Source organism: Mastomys coucha, unplaced genomic scaffold (genome assembly GCF_008632895.1).
Source record: "Mastomys coucha isolate ucsf_1 unplaced genomic scaffold, UCSF_Mcou_1 pScaffold18, whole genome shotgun sequence".
NCBI lineage: Eukaryota > Metazoa > Chordata > Mammalia > Rodentia > Muridae > Mastomys > Mastomys coucha.
Genome location: NW_022196900.1, coordinates 97700165 through 97719706, shown reverse-complemented (window position 1 = coordinate 97719706; position 19542 = coordinate 97700165). Strand labels below are relative to the sequence as shown.

Sequence of the window (19542 nt, the reverse complement as noted above, 5' to 3'; positions counted from 1 at the left end):
AAAAAAAAAAAAAAGAAAGAAAGAAAAGAAAAAGAAAAGATGGGGTTTCAAAACCCTGGTTTTTACAGCTTTCATGCAATCCTGGCTGTCCTGGAATTTGCTCTGTAGACCAGCTGGTCTGGAAATCACAAACTTGCTTCGACTTCCAGAGGGGAGTGTTGGAATTGGAAGCACGTGCCTCTACTACCAGAGAAAGTGAGGATGTGCATTCTCTGCTCATGGACTCTTGGACATGTGGGGGTGCTCGAGGATGCCAGAAGCCATGATCCCCTGTACAGATCATTGTGAGCCATTTGATGGGAGTGCTGGCAAGGAAACTAGTCTTCCACCGGAGTGAGCACTTTACCCCTCCACTTTTAATATGTTTGCTCTAATGTGTTGTTTTTGAGACAGAGACTCATAGTTACTGTCCTTTCACTGTGAAGAGACACCTTCTGGCCAAGGCAGTGCCTATAAGAGTCTCTCAAACTGGAAAACCGGAGACCAAGATATTCTCATTCAGATCACCACATAAGGTCTCACTGTGTAGCTCTGGCTGGCTACAGTCACTGTGGAGGTTTGGTTCTCCTTAAACTTTTTCTTTTTTTTCTTTTTCTTTTTCTTTTTGGTTTTTCCAGACAGGGTTTTCTCTGTATAGCCTTGGCTTTCCTGGAACTCACTCTGTAGGCCAAGCTGGCCTTGAACTTAGAAATCCGCCTGCCTCTGCTCCCAAGCGCTGGGATTAAAGGCGTGCGCTACCACCGCCTTTTTTTTTTTTTTTTTTTTTTTTTTTTGCGTGTCAGGCTTTTACACTGTAGTCCAGGCTGGCCTCAAATCAGTGAGTATTCAGACTCAGCCTTCCAAGTGCTGAATAAGAGAGAGACATCTCCACGCCAGGCCCCACAAGGCTGTCATGAATTCGATTCCCTTGAGTAACACCAGCATGTGTGGCATGAAGGACGAGGGTGAGGAGGGTGCTGTATGCTCACACACTGCATCCGGCTGACTTTCCTCCATGTCTTTGAGATGCAGCAGGTGGTTGCTGGTGTAAACATAATTGGCTTTACTTTACCCTGTCTCCCTTTCCCGTATTGAGTTTTGAATGTGCCTTGACCTCCAAAAAAAGAAAGACCTAGACAGACCAGCAAGCAGAAGAAAACTTGTGTGGAAGCAGAGAGATCAGTGACTGAGAGTTGGCTGGTTGTAAAATTGAGTGTCGGTGCACTCCAGGGATCCAGGGAGAGCCAGCTCTGTTGAGTGTCTTCAGAGCTGGAAGGGTAGAGCTTGGTGTTCCACCGATGGAAGGGCAAGCTTGAAGGATCACCTCAGGTGGTTTCTTAATCAGACTGCTGCTCATCTGTGACTGCTTCCCTACTGTGCAATAGCACCTCTGTTCTTTCCTTCAGAGAGGTTACAGCCACACTCCAGAGACACTTCAGAGTATAATTCACCTTTGACCAAGACATGCTTCTTTTAAAACGCGCCTGATGGGGATGTGAAAACTTAGAATTGAGTCATTGTTGATTCAGGACCACTGATAGGGAGTGCCCTGAGGGTCAGACCCGGGGCCCTGTGCACTTAAGCCCAATGCTACCCGAGGTGACTCTTCCATCCTGCTTCCAACTTTGACCTGTGGCCTGTGTCTTCAGCAAGTCTCAAATGGCAATGAGAGCCGTTTGTAATTGGAAGATACCTTCCTGCCCCAGAAAGTAGATCCACAGTTGGTTTTCAAGGAGGGATTTCTCTGTGTAGCCCTGTTTATCCTGGAACTCACTCTGTAGAACAGGGTGACCTCAAACTCAGAAATCCACCTGCTTTGCTGAGATTAAAGGTGTGTACCACCACACTCAGCTTTGGTTCTGATGGTTTGAAGCTGATTATACATGCCTCTTGTTTAGACAAAAGAAATATCTGGAAAATGGCCTATCTTCTCTTGTTGATAAACCACCTCAGCTAGAAGAGGGGGTGACAATGGAGCTAGGCTGTCGGCTGAAAAGCACTGTGACCTTTCTCCAGATCCCTAGAATTTCCTTTGATTTTTTTTTTCCTCAAATTAAGCAGCTAATGGGAAGAACATGTATTTTTTCCACACTTACTTATTGTTTGTGTGTGTTTTAGGGAATTTGTCTGTGGAGATCAGAGAACAGCTTGGAAGAGTTGGCTCTCCTTCCTCTACATGGGTTCCCAGGATTGAACTAGGCATCAACGCCCTTAAGGTCCTTTTTAAAAGCAGGGTCTTTATGAAGCTCAGGCTGACCTTGAACTCAGATCCTCCTACCTCTAGGATCATAACTGCCTCCATATCAGTTCCCCAACTCCCTTATGTATTGCCTGAACCAAGAATAAAACCCAGGGTCTCATATGTACCAGGCAAGAGATCTACTAATGAGCTCATTTCCAAGCCTAAGAAAATGTCTTGTGCAAGTTAGATAGCTAGGTAACTAGTCTTCGGGGTTGAGAATTCAGATCTATGTTTACTTTGCACTTGTGTGAGCCAGTCATCCAGACCCCTCAGTAATGCTTGGCCCTGTGAGAAAGTGTCCTTAGACATTGTATCAGTTGTGTGCCAGGCACTCCTCCAAAATCAGAGGAGCAGCTACACTGTGTAGAAGGTGAGCAGTGGATGCCATGCCTGGGACCAGAGGTCTTGTGCAGGAGATTATGTATACACACCCTTGAAAGACCAAGAGTCAAGAATAGCGGTGCAAGGCTGGGCAGTGGTAGTGAATGCCTTTAATCTCAGCACTTGGAGGACAGAAGCAGGCAGATTTCTGAGTTTGAGGCCAGCCTGGTCTACAGAGTGAGTTCCAGGACAGCCAGGGCTACACAGAGAAACCCTATCCCAAGAACACCCCCCCCCCAAAAAAATAGTGCTGCACACCTGTAATCCCAAACTCAGGGTGCTGAGGCAAGAGGGTTGAGTCTAAGGCCAGCCTGGGCAACATGCGGAGACTGGGGGACAGCATGGGGGGAAAGAGGAACAATAAAAGAAGATTTGAAAGTTGAGCTGAGCAGAGCCACGTTGTCTAGTAGCTGGGCAGGTGGTGGTGTGGCCAGTGCACACATAGATGAGGTGGAGTGGGGAGAGCGTTCCACACTGCAAGCATTTCCTCCTGGCCAGAGACACAGAGGTTGGCAGGACTCAGTGGAAAAAAATGGAGCCAGAGAGGTTTGGAGGGGCGCTTTGAACTTGCTTCTGGGAGCTGCGACTTTGTCCTTAGAGCAGTGGAACGCTTTAAATAGCTACCTGCCTGCCTCCATCCTCCTTTTTACAGAGGCAAGACAGAGTTGGATTGTTATTTAAGAGGTTAAATCTGTCCCTTTTCTTTGGAGGAGTGGCTGTATTCCACAAGGTGTTTTGTTTTAAATATTCTGTTGTCGTTTTGGAAAGTGCAGTTGACTGTGTAGTGGGCACAAGACAATGGCAGAGTTAGTCTGGGCATCCACCTCTGCCACGCTGCCACGCCTGCAGGCCTCAGTACTAATCTGCTTTTTGGGAAGCCTGAGTCCTGGGACCTGCAGTGCTCTCTGAAGGGTTTTTTTTTTTTTTTTGCAGAGCTTTTGGCCAATTGAAGCATGATGGCTGTGAGTTGGCTGAACCTGACCTCTGGAAAGAGATCTGCTTTCCTGTGGCTTCTGAGAAGGGAGGATAATGAGCTTTTCAGCAGTGGCCCCCAGTCCTTTTCACTGGGGCTGCGTGGGGGCCCTGTTCTCAGCGTGCTCTGGGCTCTTGAGGGAGCTGCCATGGTTGCGATGGGCTTTTCCTTCTGCAGGAGAGAAGCGTCTCTCTAAAGCTGTTGGTGAAATCCTGCAAGAGAAAGTCTATTGTGGAGATGTAGTGACCCGGACATGTTCTTGGGGCCAGCCGTCTTAATAGTCCCTCCTCTAGTGGACTTCAGTCCCCCTCAGTGAGCAGCAGCCCTTGCTGATGCAGATAGCACAGTGTTTTCTGAATGCTTCCCTCACGGGTGTGGGTAGATTAGTTTTCTCCTATCCAGACTGAGACTGACAGGTTGGTTTCCTAGGAAGAGATTGAGTTCACCTAGTTGTGGCCAAAGTACAAAATTATTTAAAAACTAATTTATTCTTTTTGTGGTATGAGGGCTTGAACTTAGAATGTAAGTAGCCCTGAGCTTACAGCCAAAGCCTCCCCCTACACACACACACACACACACACACACACACACTGTTGTTCTTGGGTAGTGCCGTGCAGGCTGGGGCTGGGACTTGGGAAGAGTGTCACCTGGCATACCATCAAAAGCTCTCTTGGTAACCCCAGATTCCGTTCCGTAAATAGTTTTAACTGTGCTAGCCTCTGACACATCTTGTTCTTGCACGATGTTGATTTCAAACATTAAGATTAAGAAACCAAATGCCTCAGAAATAGGGAACAAATCCCATCAGTGGTTTGTGTGCACATTATCTTGTCCCCGGGGCTGAGATGTCCCCTCTGCACACAGGAAGTAAGCCATTCTGCTCCCAGAAGAGTGGTAAATGTGGACAGTAGAAGCTTTGGTGCTGGGGCAAGTTGTATGCCAGTCTGTGGAGTTCAGGCTTGTCGGTTTTTTGGTTTTTTGTTTTTAAAGATTTATTTATTTATTGTATGTAAGTACACGGTAGCTGTCTTCAGATACCCCGGAAGGGCATCAGATCCCATTTACAGATGGTTGTGAGCTACCATGTGGTTGCTGGGAATTGAACTCAGGACCTTCTGAGCAGCGGTCAGCGCTCTTAGCCACTGAGCAATCTCTCCAGCCCAGGCTTGTCATTCTTTATGGACCCCGAGAGTCAGACTTGGCCTCCCTGGCTTACAGAGCATTGCTGAGCCTCCTGCTGGCGGTCCTGCTCCTGTTGCTGCTTGCATGGCTCACAGGTGAGCAGACACTACCATCCTTTTTTGGAAGAGCTGTGAGACAGTGGCGGGAGCTCACTGCAGTCACTCCTAGTTGACCTTAATGCTCATTGTCACAGACCTCTAGGGTGGGAGTTGCTCTGTCCCTGCGCCCCCCCCCCCCCCCCCCCCCCCCCCCCCGCTCTAAGAAAGGCTAGCCCTGGGTCCCCTGGGACCCCTGGGTCCTGCACCTTGCTCTAGTTGTTTACATTTGCTTGTCACTGGGTAATTAACTGGTGAGGTGCTTCAGCATGCTTTTTGTTGGCTCTTTGAAGTTCTCCTGTGTTCTCACCTGGGCTTGATCTGCTTCCTAACAGGGGTGAGCAACTCAGGAGCTTGAGCCCAGTGCTGGTGAGCCCACTTTAACACCCACAGCAGTGACTACCAGTGAGGAACTGGCTGCTTGAAATCTTAAACAAAACATTCCTGTCTCACTGTGTAGCCAGGTGGGCCTTGAACTTGTGAGCCTTCTGCCTCAGCCTTCCTTCATCTGGCTTGAAATACCCTTTTTAACACTTGAACAGGTGAAAAAGAGATATAAATACTTTTTGCTCAGGATTAGGTTTGAGTGCCTTCATGTGGGTCGTGGTTGCTCTCTTCTGGAGTACCCTCTGTGTGTGTCTTGTGGCCCATTTGTGTTCTCTCTGCTGAATGCTACGCATTGATTCTAAGCTGGACTTGATAAGAGCACCCTTGGGTGTGCAAATAAAATCGGAGGTGTTGTGTAGTAACTTGAATCATCCTCCAAAGGGCCTCTAGCCCGCTGTCTCTGAGTACTGAAGTAAGTTGCCCAGTGCCGTGTGAAAAGCAAACTAGTAAAACAATGAAAAAGAGCAAACCCACAAAGAGGAGTGCTAGAGACTTTGCCCTGTTTTATTTGCCCTGCATGGATTTCCCTCCCACACTGAGCCATGAAGTGTCCAGAGGCAAACATTTCATTGTGTTAGGACTGCAGTTTGCAGTTTCTGAAGCCCTCCCCCGCTGGGGTCCTTTTAAATTGCTGGGTCTGGTTTCTGCCTAAGAGCTATTTCCTTTTGCAGTTGCCTGGCTGGCCATGAAGTCATCCTGCCCTTTCTTAAGAAACCTGGGCTCCTTGAGGTGACTGAGCTGGCTTGCCCACACTGGCTTAGTCTCTGTTCAGACAGCGGTGACCTTTGCTGGGGTGGGTCCCCCTCAGGCCTAGTTAAGGTAGCTTCTTGTCTCAAGACGTTTGCCACTCTGAACTGACCCTGGTCCCTCCTTTTGGAAGGGTACTACTGACTCACTGACACAAACAGCCAGAACTCAGGGCTGGAGGCAAGTATCTCACCAAAGGTCTGGTGCCTGTGATCATCCCTGGTCTTGAGGGAACTTGAGGGCAGGAGAGGAAAGCTCCTGAACTCAAGTTTTCTTTGCAAGGGAGGAATAAAGGAGTGGGGTGCTGAAAAAAAAAAAGAAACCTGGGCTCATGGAACCTGCCTGGTGGAGAAGCCGGTTGCTTCCTGTCACTAGTTGTGTGTCCTTTGTCAACTTAACGAGTGTAGCCAGGCTCATTGCACCTGTGCTTGCGGCAGGAGTTGGAGATGGTGGCTCTGTGGTTGAGGCAGGGGTTGGAGATGGTGGCCAGAGGTGTGCCACACTAGAGACTGCAGAGCCTGCTGTCCCACCAACGAGTACACATACACAGTCCACAGGAGTAGCCGAGGGCCTACCTCATGCTCTGCCTCTGAGCTGCACCCCAGCCAACCTTAGCTCCAGTTTGAAAGTGTGTAGTCACTGACAAAACCAGTTGATCCTGGCTCCAGTCCACACTGGAACTGTGTTGTGACATAACCTCTCAGAATTGGTTCTCTTCCATCTGTAAAACCGGGACAGCGCCAAAATTGCTCCACAAGGACTTTTAGCAGATTGGTGTGTCGGGCATTGTTTGTAGGCTCCTGGGCCGGCCAAGTGTGAAGTGTCTGTTCACAAAACTCTGTTGGTGAGATCTCTGGCATAGGTTTTATATGTGCACTCGACAGAGAATGGCAGGTGGATTTAAAGGCACAGGAAGCATGAGCGACTGGGGCAGAGTACGTTTTATAAAGCTGGGTCTGAGAAGGACAAAGGTGACAGACAGGACTGCTCTGATGTCTCGACTCTGGAAACTCCAATTTGGGGAAGCTGGGGCAGAGTGGGTGCTGAAAGTTCCAGAGAGACAGGTGAATCTCTGAGTTTGAGGCCAGCCTGATCTACATAGTGAGTTCCAGGACAGCCAGGGCTAGGTAGAGACCCTGTCTCCAATAAGCCAAAACCAAAACTATCTGGAGAAAATAAAAAGATGAGACTTTGGGATAGAAAGAGTTGTCCCCCAGGCATTCCAGGCTGCGGCAATTGAGTGTGGATGGAGGCTTTGAGTCCGGAGCGGAATTGTGTTTGTCTGAGGCTCAGTAGAGCTGATGTGGCTAAATGGGGAGGGAAAGTGGCCCACAAGGTAAAGGCACTGGGCTCCAGATTTGGTGGAGACATTAGGTGGTAACTCCTTGGAGCAAGAAGTTAGGGTCAATTTTAAGTCTCACTCTGTCTGCTATGGGGAATCAGGTGGAACGGGCAGGAGCCAGGGTCTGTTGGTGACCTTAACCACTACTGTGAAGAAGATTTAGCATGTATTTTGAAAGCAGAACCAACCAGGAGTTGTGGCAGTGGCCTGTATACATGGAAATGGCCTCTGGCTCCGGGCTGAGCTGCTGTGGTGGTGGAGGAAGCAGCCTTGACCTCCTAAGATTGGGAGAGCCCGACTACCACCCAAGTGTGTCGGTGTTTGTAAAGCTGTGGATCTATATGAGGTGTAGACACGATAACCAGGTATGGTGGCACTTAGGAGTCTGAGGCAGAGGATTACTGTGAGTTTGAGATCTGCCTCTCCTATCTCAAAAAGAAACCAGGATCAGTGAGAAGGCTGGGTGGTTGAGGCGGGTGGTAGAAGGTGAGAATCTCTAACCTCCACATGTGTAAGATAAGTAAACATAATTAAAACAAAGAAAGGCAATCAGATTGGCCAGGAAGACTGGAACAAGCCCTTAATCCCAGCACTTCAGAGGCAGAGGCAGGTGGATTTCTTTGAGGCTAGCCTGGTCTACATAGTAAGTTCCAAGGACAGCCAAGGTGGATATAGCAGAGGGTCTGAACTTTGGGGCCTTCAGAGGTCAGGAGAGCAGAGGAACCTGCCCATTAGGGGAGGAGTCAGAGGGTGAGAAAGAGTTTCTGGGGGGCGAGCCAGGCTTTGGAGAAGCCTGGACCACGAAACAGCTCTGCAGGAAGAAGCTTCGGGCAGTAGGTGCTCCTGGGAGGCTGAGGCATTGAGGACTCAAAATCCGAGTCTGGCAGCAGTGAGCTTGGCTGAGTAGGAGTTGGGCTTGATTGAAGCCTTGCTTTTAGGCTGATATGTGGCCCTTCCCTTGCTGTGGACCATGTCTTATACTAATGTTAGACTGTCTGTCTGTCTGTCCTTCTGTCTTCCTTTCTTTCTTATGTTTTGAAACAGGCTATTATATTCTTCTAGCTGTCTTGGACCTTGTTAATTAGACCAGGCTTGTCTTGAACTCACAGGGATCCATCTGCCTCTGCTTCCTCAGTGCTAGGTTAAAGGTATGCCTCACCATTCTTGGCATTCATTTATGTATGTATGTATGTATGTATGTATTTATTTATTTATCTATCTAGGGTTTTGAGACAGGCTCATCATATAGCCCTAGAACTTACTTGCTGTGTAGGCCAGCCTAATAATTTAAATTTTACTTAGTAAAATCAAAAAATGATAATATTCTATCATGTAATCCACGTTAAAGATCTTTTTAATTTATTTTATGTGTATGAGTACATTGTAGCTGTACAGATGGCCGTGAGCCATCATGTGTGTGGCTGCAGCTGTCCCAGACGCACCAGAAGAGGGCGTCCAATCTCACCACAGGTGATTGTGAGCCACCATGTGGCCGCTGGGATCCGAACTCAGGACCTTCAGAAGAGCAGTCAGTGCTCTTACCCGCTGAGCCATCTCACCAGCCCGACTTTTTTTGTTTCTCGAGACAGGGTTTCTCTGTGTAGCCCTGGCTGTCCTGGAACTCCCTCTGTAGACCAGGCTGGCCTCGAACTCAGAAATCCACCTGCCTCTGCCTCCCAAGTGCTGGGATTAAAGGCGTGAGCCACCACTGCTCCCTCTTCCCAGTTTCCTGAGCTCCTTCTCCTTGCTTCTGTTCGATCCATGTGTCCTGCATTCCACAGCAGGATCTCTTGCCACAACACACAGCGTCTGTGGTGTCTCTCACTGTCTGCCTCTGGCCGCCAGCATGGCTGGCCTGCTCAGCTCTGGACCCCAGGCCTGAAGGCATGCTGCAGCAGGGTTTCCACAGATGATGCTCCCAGCCGTCTCCCTCCAAAGAAGCAGAGGGCAGACGTTGAAGGCACTGCCAAAGCATAGACTTCCTCAGAGGGAGTCAGGGCTGGATCTTGTGCCCTCTGGTGATCCATTTAATTACTGTGGAATGTTTTCTCTCACTCTGGGAGTAACAAAGAAGAGAGAGATGTTTTGTGGGGAGTGGAGTGGCTTGTCCAAGTCTGTAGTGAAAGGCAAATAGTGGACCCGTGGCCTCAGCCCCTTAGAGCGTCTCTCAATCGCCTGAAGTATGCTTTTGGCTTTGTTGTATGCTTTAACTTAGCCCATATATAGTTTGACTTTTTCCCCCCGGGTGTGCTTTTGTAATTTTTTAAAAAGGCATCAAAAGCACATATACAAGTATTTGTAATTCAGACTATTTGGGACATTTGCTTAACTTTTGAACCTGAGGTGCCAGAACTTTGGGTGCTCCCCCAAAGATGGGGCTGCCAGAGAAAGTAGAATGAGCAGGGACAGCCAACCCAGCCAGTCTGAGCCACCATGTAAAAGTGTAGGACCGCATACAGGACAGGCGTGGCCACAGGTTCCACAGGGGTTTGGAGAGCTCTGTGGGCTGCATATCTGCACTGTGGATGCTCCCCTAGGGCTCCACAGCTCTTCCTGAGATGCTTTTCTGTTATAGATCAGGGTCTGCTGTTACAAATGGGTTCTTCCTTTGTGAAGTCATTGGCTTCAGATCCAGAGTAATCCTCCTGCCTCAGGCTCTCAAATGCTGGGAGTAGAGCCATGAGCCACCACACTCATCGGATTTTATGAATTCCTTTGCTTTGTCCCTAAGTGAGATTGAGGAACTCAGGAAGAGCCAGAATCCTGCACAGTAGGTGTGTGGGAGCCATTAGGGACTGTGGCCAGGAACACAGCTCTGCCGGATTCTAACACTGCCCACCCTGAACCAGGGACATGGGTACCTATTGTTGTGGGCCTGGAACTAGCTACATAGACCAGGCTGGCCTAGAGCACAAGGGGTCTGCCTACCTCTGCTTCTCCAGTGCTGGGATTAAAGGTGAGCCGAGTGATACCAGTCCAGCCCTTCTGTTTCTTCTTTACACCTCGCCCCACACATACACTTCCCTAGCCCTGCCTGGTCTGTTTGGAGATGTGCTTCCTGCCCGCCCAGCTGTGGAACATACTAACTTTGGAAGCTCGAGATCAGCGATCATTCCTTGAGTGAGAGGGAAAGCCAGAAGCTGACAGACAGGTAGAAGAGTTACTCACTGCCTCTGTTGCCAATAAAAAGGGATACTTTCTAATCTAGAGCCAGAGCTTCATTGGAAGCAGCTTATGGGACTATTAGGGTTAGGTTGGTTGCAGTAGTCACCAGACGGTCCTGTTAGTTCTGCAGTGGGTTGGGGCAGCTGCCATCCCCCTTGGCTGGACACCATGGCAGGAATGGAGAACATGGCTCTGGAGCTGGCAAAAGCATTTGAAGTCCCAGAAAGGACAAGGCGCTCCCTCCTACCCTTGTGGAATGAGTGGGGAGTGTTTGGACTCACTCACTGTCTCCTGTGAGTGTGGCTGCTCTGACCGTCGCTCAGGACTCCACCACCCCTAGATGAGCCGTGACACGTTTCCCGAGCTTCTCATCTAAGATGCACTGTGGCTGTCTCCGTGCTGCCCTCCACATGGAGACACACAGCCTGACCTGTCTTTCCTCTTCCCTCTCCTCCTCGCCTTGCTGAGCGACTCTCTCAGAGACACCTTGTAGCACTTTTGTTTTGCTTGTTTGGTTTTTGGTGGCAGGGTAGGGAGGGGTATTGGGGTTTTGTGTGTATGTGGGTTTTTTCCTCAACATATGAGCATTTTGTCTGTATTTATGTCTGCACACCAGAATAGAGCATTGACTAGTTCCCATGGGACTAGAGTTGTAGTTGGCCATGAGCTACCATGTGGGTGCTGGAAATAGAATCCATGCCCTGGTACAGCTCTTAATCACAGAGCCATCTCTCCAGCCCCTATTCATTCATTCATTTACCTTTGTTGCATTTTGAGACAAGGTTTCTCTGTAGCCCATCACTGCCTGGCTCCTCCTTTTATTTTTTAAGATTTATTTTATTATTTGTATATGTGTATGTGTGTGTATCTGTGTAACCAGTATGTACTCATGTATGCAGGTGCCTACAGAGGTCACAAGAGGGCCTCAGGTCCCCTGGAGTTAGAGTTTCAGGCAGTTGTAAACCAGGTGATGTGGATTCCAGAACTCAGGGCCTCCTCTAGAGCAGTGGGCACTCTGAAGCACCAAGCAATCTCTTCAGCCCAATTTTAATTTGTGAGGTCTGGCCATGTATCCCGGATTGGCCAGGGACTTGTGGCAACCTTTTCTCCTCCTCCCAAGCGCAGCACTGTGATTACACGTTGTGCTCCTGTGTCTGATCCACAGCCTCCAGCTTGTGTTTTCTCTAACCCTGGGGCTCACCATAGCAGCTAGACTAGCTGCCCAGCAAGCCCCGAGGAGCTGACCATCTCCTCCCCCAGGACTAGGTATAGGCTTGTAGCACTGCCCAGCTTTAACTTGGGCGCTAGGGATTGAAACTCAAGTCCTCAGTTTATCGATTGAGCCATCTCTGCAGCTCATTATTGGTTAATTGTTTTATTTTCTCATTTAGGGTCTCACTCTGTAGCCCAGGTTTACCTGGGCCTCACTATGTGGTCTAGGCTGACCTGTAACTCATGAACATCTGCCTTCAGCCTATTCAGTGCTAGGATTACGGGCATAAGCCACCATGCTTGGCTCTAGCCACCTCTTAGTGTTACAGGAGCAAACCTTGGGTCTTAATAGTCCTTGCCTTTCACACAGACCCCAGTCCTTTCTGTCTCCCTTGCTTCTTCTCAGGTTATAACTGGTTCATAAAAGTAGGCTGGGACTGGTGAGGTGTGGCCTGGTAAGTGAAGGCTCCAGCTTTGGCTTGAAGACTGGTCTCTGAAACCCACATGGTAGGGGAGGGGAGAAGGGAGCAGAGGCTATCCTGGGGATATCCTGCCTTTAGCACGTGTACATGACAAGCGCGTGCATACAGTAGATGCTAAGCTTTAAAATCTCTCTTATCTATTTATCAAGATAAAGCCTTGACTATATATTTAGCCTTGACTGTCCTGGAACTTGCTATGCAGACCAGGCTAGCTCACCTGTTTCTGACTGTAACTAAAGGTGTGTGCTACCTTGCCAGTTATTTTGTGTATGGGTATCGTTGTGTGTTTATACACCATGTGCACACCTAGTGCCCATGAAGAGCAGAAGAGACCTTTAGATCTCCTGGGACACTTGGAACCTGTCCTGTACTGCTAGGAATTGAACCTGGACACTCAAGTCGAGCAGCCAGTGCTTTAACAGCAGAATCATTGCCTTCCTACCCCACCCCCACCCCTCTGGCTTCCCAGAACACAGTTCATGTAAAAGGCTATGTGAGGCCCTTCCATACTCTTGCCCTCCTAGAATGAGCTTTTCCCCATCATGCCCCTGGCTTCCACCACAGCTTTCTTTCTACCAGAGGCTCTATAAGCACACAGGCTGTAAGGACAAAGAGCACCAACAGCCAGAGAAACTGTGCTCCCTTCCCCTCAGGCCCGTGACCTTGGAGATGGATGGCGGCTGCTTTCCCTCACCTGGGGGTACACTCAGTTACCTCCCAAAGGGCCATCCTGCCCAGGCATCTGCCTTCAGACCAGGAAGCCTGTGTTTATCCTTTTCATTTGTCTGTTAGACTGGGTGCCTTGTGTGGGTGGGCTGTACTCCTTCTAGGTTCATTCTGCCTTATGAAGTCTTTTGCTTTATCTGTAGAGAAATTGAGACCTGGAGGAACAGCCAGAATTCCATCCTGCTCAGCCTCCACACACTGGTATCACAGGCATGCTCAGCTTTCTCATGGTAGAGCCTATTAGAGCACGTGCTGTCTGGGCTTGGCAGCTGATCTTTGACATGGATTTGGACCCAGAGGAAAGGAATCCATTTCACTTACCATAGCACAGTCTAATCACCTGTCCAGGAGAAGGCTCAGCACACCAGTCAATCCTCAGCTGTCAGTGCAGTGTTCATAGTCTCTTTTGTCCTCATCCTGGTCTACTCAGAGTAGTGTCAGAGCTTCAGGATTTGTCTCCCTAGCAGTGGAGGCTGCTGACACTGTCAAGACTCTGGGCATCCTTATTTCGATAAAGGAAAGAAGGAAGGAAGGAAGGTGTTGTGGGAAATAATAAAAAAGTGAGCCGGGCGGTGGTGGTGCACGCCTTTAATCCCAGCACTTGGGAGGCAGAGGCAGGTGGATCTCTGAGTTTGAGGCCAGCCTGGTCTACAGAGTGAGTTTCAGGACAGCCAGGGCTACACAGAGAAACCCTGTCTCGAAAAACAAACAAATAAAAAAAGCTTAAATTTCATAGGTGCTAAAGATGTGTTAAGATGGAGAAACTGGAATTAGCAGGGGGACTTAGTAAAGAAAGAGGTTGGGACTGGTTAGGTGGCTCTCAGTTAACAGCACTTTCTGCTCAACCATGAAGACCAGAGTTCAAATCCCAGCATCCACATTAGGCAGCTCACAAACATCTAACTCTAGCTGCATCTGATGCCTTCTGGACCAGGCGATGGGCACCAGGACATGCCCGCACACACACCAGACACAGCTGACACTCACAAAAGAGGCTACTTGTGAGAAACCAGGAGGAATAGGCATTAAGCTAGTGTAAGACATTGGATTTGCCCTTGAAATGACAGTGTATCACTCAGTTCTGTCAGGAGCTAAACTTGGTGTAGAATCTGTGTCTGTCGGAAGCATTATTGTTTCTTACTGTTTTCTACAAATTGACTGTTTCCTGGGCACAGATGGGTTCCAGCTTGTGTGTGTGTGTCTGTGTGTGTGTGTGTGTGTGTGTGTGTGTGTGTGTGTGGAGGGGGGGGTTCTCCTGCCTTTCCAAGTGCCCCCAGAGACCTGCCTGTGCCTCCGGAGCACAGTATTCTGTGTTACCTGAAGTGAGTGGCAATATTTGTACTTAAATGTAGCTTCAGACAGTACAATTTTGTATTGTTGGAAGAGATACTAATTAGGAAAGACAGAAAAAGAACCTTCTAGAAAACACCAATGGTGGGGTGGTTAAAAAGCGCAGGCCTTTAATCCCAGCACTTGGGAGGCAGAGGCAGGTGGATTTCTGAGTTCGAGGGTAGCCTGGTCTACAGAATGAGTTCCAGGACAGCCAGGGCTACACAGAGAAACCCTGTCTTGAAAAACCAAAAGAAAGAAAGAAGAAGGAAAGACGGAAAGAAAGAAAACACCACTAAAGAAAGCTGGCCTGGGGCTGGAGAGATGGCTCAGAAGTTAAGAGCATTGACTGCTCTTCCGAAGGTCCTGAGTTCAAATCCCAGCAACCACATGGTGGCTCACAACCATCTGTAATGAGATCTGATGCCCTCTTCTGGGGTGTCTGAAGACAACTACAGTGTACTTACATATAATAAAAATAATAATAAAATAAATCTTAAAAAAAAAAAAGAAAGTTGGCTTGATTGTCTAACTCTCAATCAGTTGATTGAACACCAGGTTCACTTCATGATGATCAGCTGTCTCTTTGGTAAACACTGATGGATGGGACTGGCCAGCGTGAGCACAGGCATTCTCAGGACATTAGCACACAGTGCTGAGCAGAACACAGCAGGCCCTCTATAGCCCTGCATTTAGCAGTACCCAGTGTTCACCCAGGAGCGGCCTCTACTGTTACCCTCCTGTAGTCACAACCAAAAGTGTCTTGACCTTGCCAGACCCCCTTGCCAGCAAAGTAGCCAGTGGCTAGGAGCCACTCTTGTGAGAAACCTTTACTGAGTGCATAGTCTTTCACCTCTAGGAGCTAGGCACTCTGTCAGAGAGAGGGACAGACACGAGCCTGGAGATTGAGACTTCCTTAGCTCTGTGCACTCTGCTTGCAGGTATCTGGAGTTCCTCTAGTTAGCTACAGAGGCTGCTGCAGGCTGAGGTTCTGTGAGTTGAGCTCCTAAATGTATTGATGACAGTCTCACCTGCTCTTTTCTTACCCTTCTGTACAATAGTGACTTTGTGACAACAGCTCTGCTGAGAACTCTTTCCCCTGATTCACCTTCAGATTCCATGGGTCACCTCAACTCTTTCCCTAAATGCCAGCCACAGAAAGCTCACGAGTCTGCCTCCAAACTAGATTATAAACTGGTTGACAGTGGCTGTGAGGGGATGTAAAAGGGAGAGTTAACTGCTGGGGGCGGGTGCTCAGCGAACTGGTAGGATCAGAGAGGAGGCGGCCCTGGGTGTGAGGGGGCCTAAGGATGCTGCAGACAGGTGGGGCCTGGGCACTGACAGCTCAGTCCTGTCCTAGTGCAAAACAGGAAGGATAGATTCAAGGGATGGAAGAGGCAGAGCTCAGGTGTCCCTCAAGCACTTAAGTGAGGAGGCAGACGGCTTGGTTAGCTGTGTGTGAGAAAGTTGGAGAGGTTGGAGTGAGGCTGAAGAAGCCAACTGGAGGCTGGCTGGAGACTGGCTGGAGACTGGCTGGGGACTGTGCAAAAAAAAGGGGGGGGGGCTGGAGAGATGGCTCAGTGGTTAAGAGCACTGACTGCTCTTCCAGAGGTCCTGAGTTCAATTCCCAGCAACCACATGGTGGCTCACAACCATCTGTAATGAGATCAGATGCCCTCTTCTGGGGTGTCTGAAGCAGTGCACTCAGATACATAAAATAAATAAATTAAAAAAAAAAAAAACCCACCTAATGATGAGGTCCAGAACTCTTGCTGTGCTCATGGGCCAAGGGGAGATGGACCTTCAGAGGGAGCCAGGTCCCCAAAGCTCAGGTCCAGTCAAAGGACATAGCCAAGTCCCTGCCTAGAGTGCAGACAATGCCCTTAACTTGGAAATAAAGACTTAAGGTTTTATTTGAGAGAGACTTTTTTCCACTTTTATATACATTTTTTTCCTCTAGGAAATAGACAGACGGTTGGAAAAAAAACTGAAGATCACACAAAAGGAGAGGTAAGGCTGCTGGCTGGCGTGAGGGCTCGTGCTCTCTCTGCAGCTGGAGAGCTGGGCAGGCAGCGTTCTCCAGCTGGCTGTAGTGTTAGGTGATTAGGCTCCTGGGCAGCTAGCTCTTCCCTCCCAGTAGGCTGCGAGGACACTGGCTTGAGGCTTTGGGGTGAGACGTGTTGCAGCTGTCTCCAGCCTCAGTGGACCCTGTGTGAGGTTGTCTGATGGAAAGAGGGAGGTGACAAGATTTGGGTTTATGTGTGACTGTGCGCAGTGGCTCTGAAGTGTGGCATAGTTGTTTTTCCCTGTGGGAATTGGTGTCTTTTGTGACATGAAGAGTGTGGACAGATGATTCCTGTGTCCTTGATGGCTTGGCAGCATAGGGTATTATGAGGATGCCTTCCTATGATTCCCAGGAGCTACTTCCCATGGTTCCAGGCCCCTTTCCATGTCACCCCCACCCACCTAGGGCCCTTGCATCTGACAGAGAGCATGGAGCTTCCACCCTCCTGGTGGTTCAGGCTCTGGCAAGGGGGCGGCATCCGTGGCTGGTGTAGGTGTTCTCCTTGCCTTGCTCCCATTCTCATCTGTGGCTTCTGTTTGCCCCCTCCCTGTGTTGTTGGTCCTCTTTGTGTTTGGGGAGCATCACCTCTGCTTGTGGCCACCTAGCATTGATTGTGCATATCTACTAGCCTTGGACAATGCTTCTCTTTTGAGCATTGCCAAGTAGTTTCATCCCAGCCCCGCCGCTGCCCAATAGAGCAGAGAGCCCTGGGAAGGGAGATGTCTCTGTTCAAAGGCTCTTGTGTGGAGGTAACTTGCTGCTCTGGTGTAAGCCTGTCTCTTGAGAGGCACAGGTCACATGCCAGAAAGCAGAGAGCTTGATAAATCTTGTCTTGCTAGTTGCCAGGTTGGGTGGCACAGCAGGTGCCTGTGTATTGTCTCATTTTGAGCACACGCTGTGGGAGACATGAGCTGAGGGGCATCCCAGCTCACCAGCCTCTTACACGCTGGTCTGTGTAGGAAAGGTGGGTTTTCATCAAAGTCATTGAATTTTGGGTGTGAAATGTTTTGGCCTCCAGGGCAAAACAGTGCTTGCTGGGCCTGTTCTGCACATGGAGAGGAAGTCCCAGGACCCTAGGGTGGTTGGTGACCTGCAGGGTTAGATCTCTGGAGCAGTTCTGTGCCCTGTAGAGCTGGTGGCAAGGCTGCTGCCCTGCCTGAGGTGTGGGAGTACAGTTGTCTAGTCCTGGGCCTGGTGAATAGTCAGTGGGAAGAGAGAAGGCAGTAAGGAGGGTTTAGGGCTCTGATTAGCCTTCTGCTCATTGTGGGATTTATGAAGCTGTGTTTGCTCTTTGTCAGCAGGAAATCCAAATCTCCTCCGAAAGTGCCCATTGTGATTCAAGACGATAGCCTTCCCACGGGGCCTCCCCCACAGATCCGCATCCTCAAGAGGCCCACCAGCAACGGTGTGCTCAGCAGCCCCAATGCCACCAGCAGGCCAGCCCTTCCTGTCAAGTCCCTAGCCCAGCGGGAGGCAGAGTATGCAGAGGCTCGGAGGCGGATCCTAGGCAGCGCCAGCCCCGAGGAGGAGCAGGAGAAACCCATCCTCGACAGGTGAGTGTAGGAGCCGCCAGTGGCAGGGGAGGAACTGCTGGGCACCTTTATGTGGGTTCTGGGAATCGAACTGAGGTCCTTAGCTCGAGAGCCAAGCTACTGTAGTAGTGGAGTTCTCTCCAGCCTAGGGTGCTGTCAGGTGTTAAGTGAGGTGGCTGATGGGCGCCACACAGTGTGCAGGCTGCAAGGTCAAAGGATGGGCTTAGAGTCAGGCTCCGTCAGCTGCATGCATTACAACCGCTTACAACCGCTTAACCCAAGGCTGATCTTAGAAGTAGGATAGGAGTCATTCTGCCTTGCCCACCAGTGTTGTGTGTGCTTAGCACTAAGTGAGCAAATGACCATAAGGTGCTGAGTTCTGCCCAGACCCCAGAAAAGCCCAGTATTGTTGCCTGGATCTCCAGCAACCCCATTCGAGTTTTGCAGAAATTTTCACTTGTGTCTTTTTTTTTTTTTAATTTATATTCTCTGGGTCCTTTATTTATTATATGTAAATACACTGTAGCTCTCTTCAGACATCCCAGAAGAGGGTGTCAGATCTCATTACAGATGGTTGTGAGCCACCATATGGCTACTGGGATTTGAACTCAGGACCTTTGGAAGAGCAATCAATGCTCTTAACCACTGAGCCATCTCTCCACCCCCCACTTGTGTCTCTTTTCAATTTTTTTTTTTTTTTTTTTTTAAGATTTTAGATTTGTATTGTGTTACTTTCTGATGACATAGTAATTGTGAAACATGCCTTTGTAACCGGTGGCATACATCTTTAATCCCAGCACTCAGGAGGCAGAGGCAGCTGGATCTCTGAGTTTCAGGCCAGCCTGGTCTACATAGTGAGTTGTCCAGAACAGCCAGAACCACAGAGAAACCCTGTCTCAAAACCAAAAACACCAAACTCAAACGACACAAACAAAAAACCCCTGCCTCAGTCAAGGGAGTGCTTGCTATGCGATCCTGAGGACCTGCACCCATTAGGGTCCCAGCACCCAGGTACAGGCTGGCCTCAGGCTGCTGATAGCTCAGCTGCTAAGGGCACTTGCTGCCAAGCCTGGCTACCCAAGTTCAGTCACAATGACAATGGAGAGAGAATCAGCCCCTGCAAGTCGTCCTCTGACCTCTGTATTGTGCTTTGGGGTACACGTGTATTACATACAATAAGTTTTAAACAGTTTTTTAAATAAAGTATGCCTGAGTTCCATTCCCAGCAACCACATGGCAGCTCACAACCATCTGTAATGGGATCCAGTGCCCTCTTCTGGCATCATGTCTGCATGGATAGGCTTCCATGCCTTCAGAACACTATGCACATAATAAGGATCATGTGGTTGAAAACTGAGGAAGCAGCGGGTGCTGCCACACACAAGCCTGCTTTTTGTTTTTGACACAGGGTCTTATCTAGCTTAGGCTAGCCTCAGACTCACTGTTGTGGAAATAACCACTTTGAATGCTGCTGGCCCAACGGTCTCCCTCCTGTCTGCTGGGATTGCCGCTGTCCTCCCCTCCCTTGCTATGCACAGAGCTGTGACCAAACCTAGGCCTTCATGTATGCTAGGCAAGCTCTGCGCTAAGGCACATGTTCAGCCCATAATTTTGGTGTTTTGAGATACTGTTTCACCCTGTGGCCTAGGCTGGCCTGGCAGTCCTGCCTCAGCTTCTCTGGTGGTAGGGTTACAGCCACACCA

General features: G+C 49.3%; 1 protein-coding gene across 4 annotated transcripts in view; it reads left to right on the top strand.

The window, feature by feature from the left end:
- The window catches only part of Szrd1 (SUZ RNA binding domain containing 1), a 23058-nt gene that overhangs the window by 1775 nt on the left and 1741 nt on the right, over positions 1-19542 (top strand). The window contains exons 2-4 of one of the 4 annotated variants that reach the window (XM_031379323.1): positions 3536-3564; positions 16203-16252; positions 17609-17860. In XM_031379323.1, the coding sequence (XP_031235183.1) occupies positions 3556-3564; positions 16203-16252; positions 17609-17860 (311 nt within the window). In that variant the 5' untranslated portion in view covers positions 3536-3555. Of the gene's footprint in view, positions 1-3535; positions 3565-16202; positions 16253-17605; positions 17861-19542 lie in introns of all 4 variants that reach the window. The other 3 variants (XM_031379322.1, XM_031379321.1, XM_031379320.1) reach the window with 3 other exon arrangements.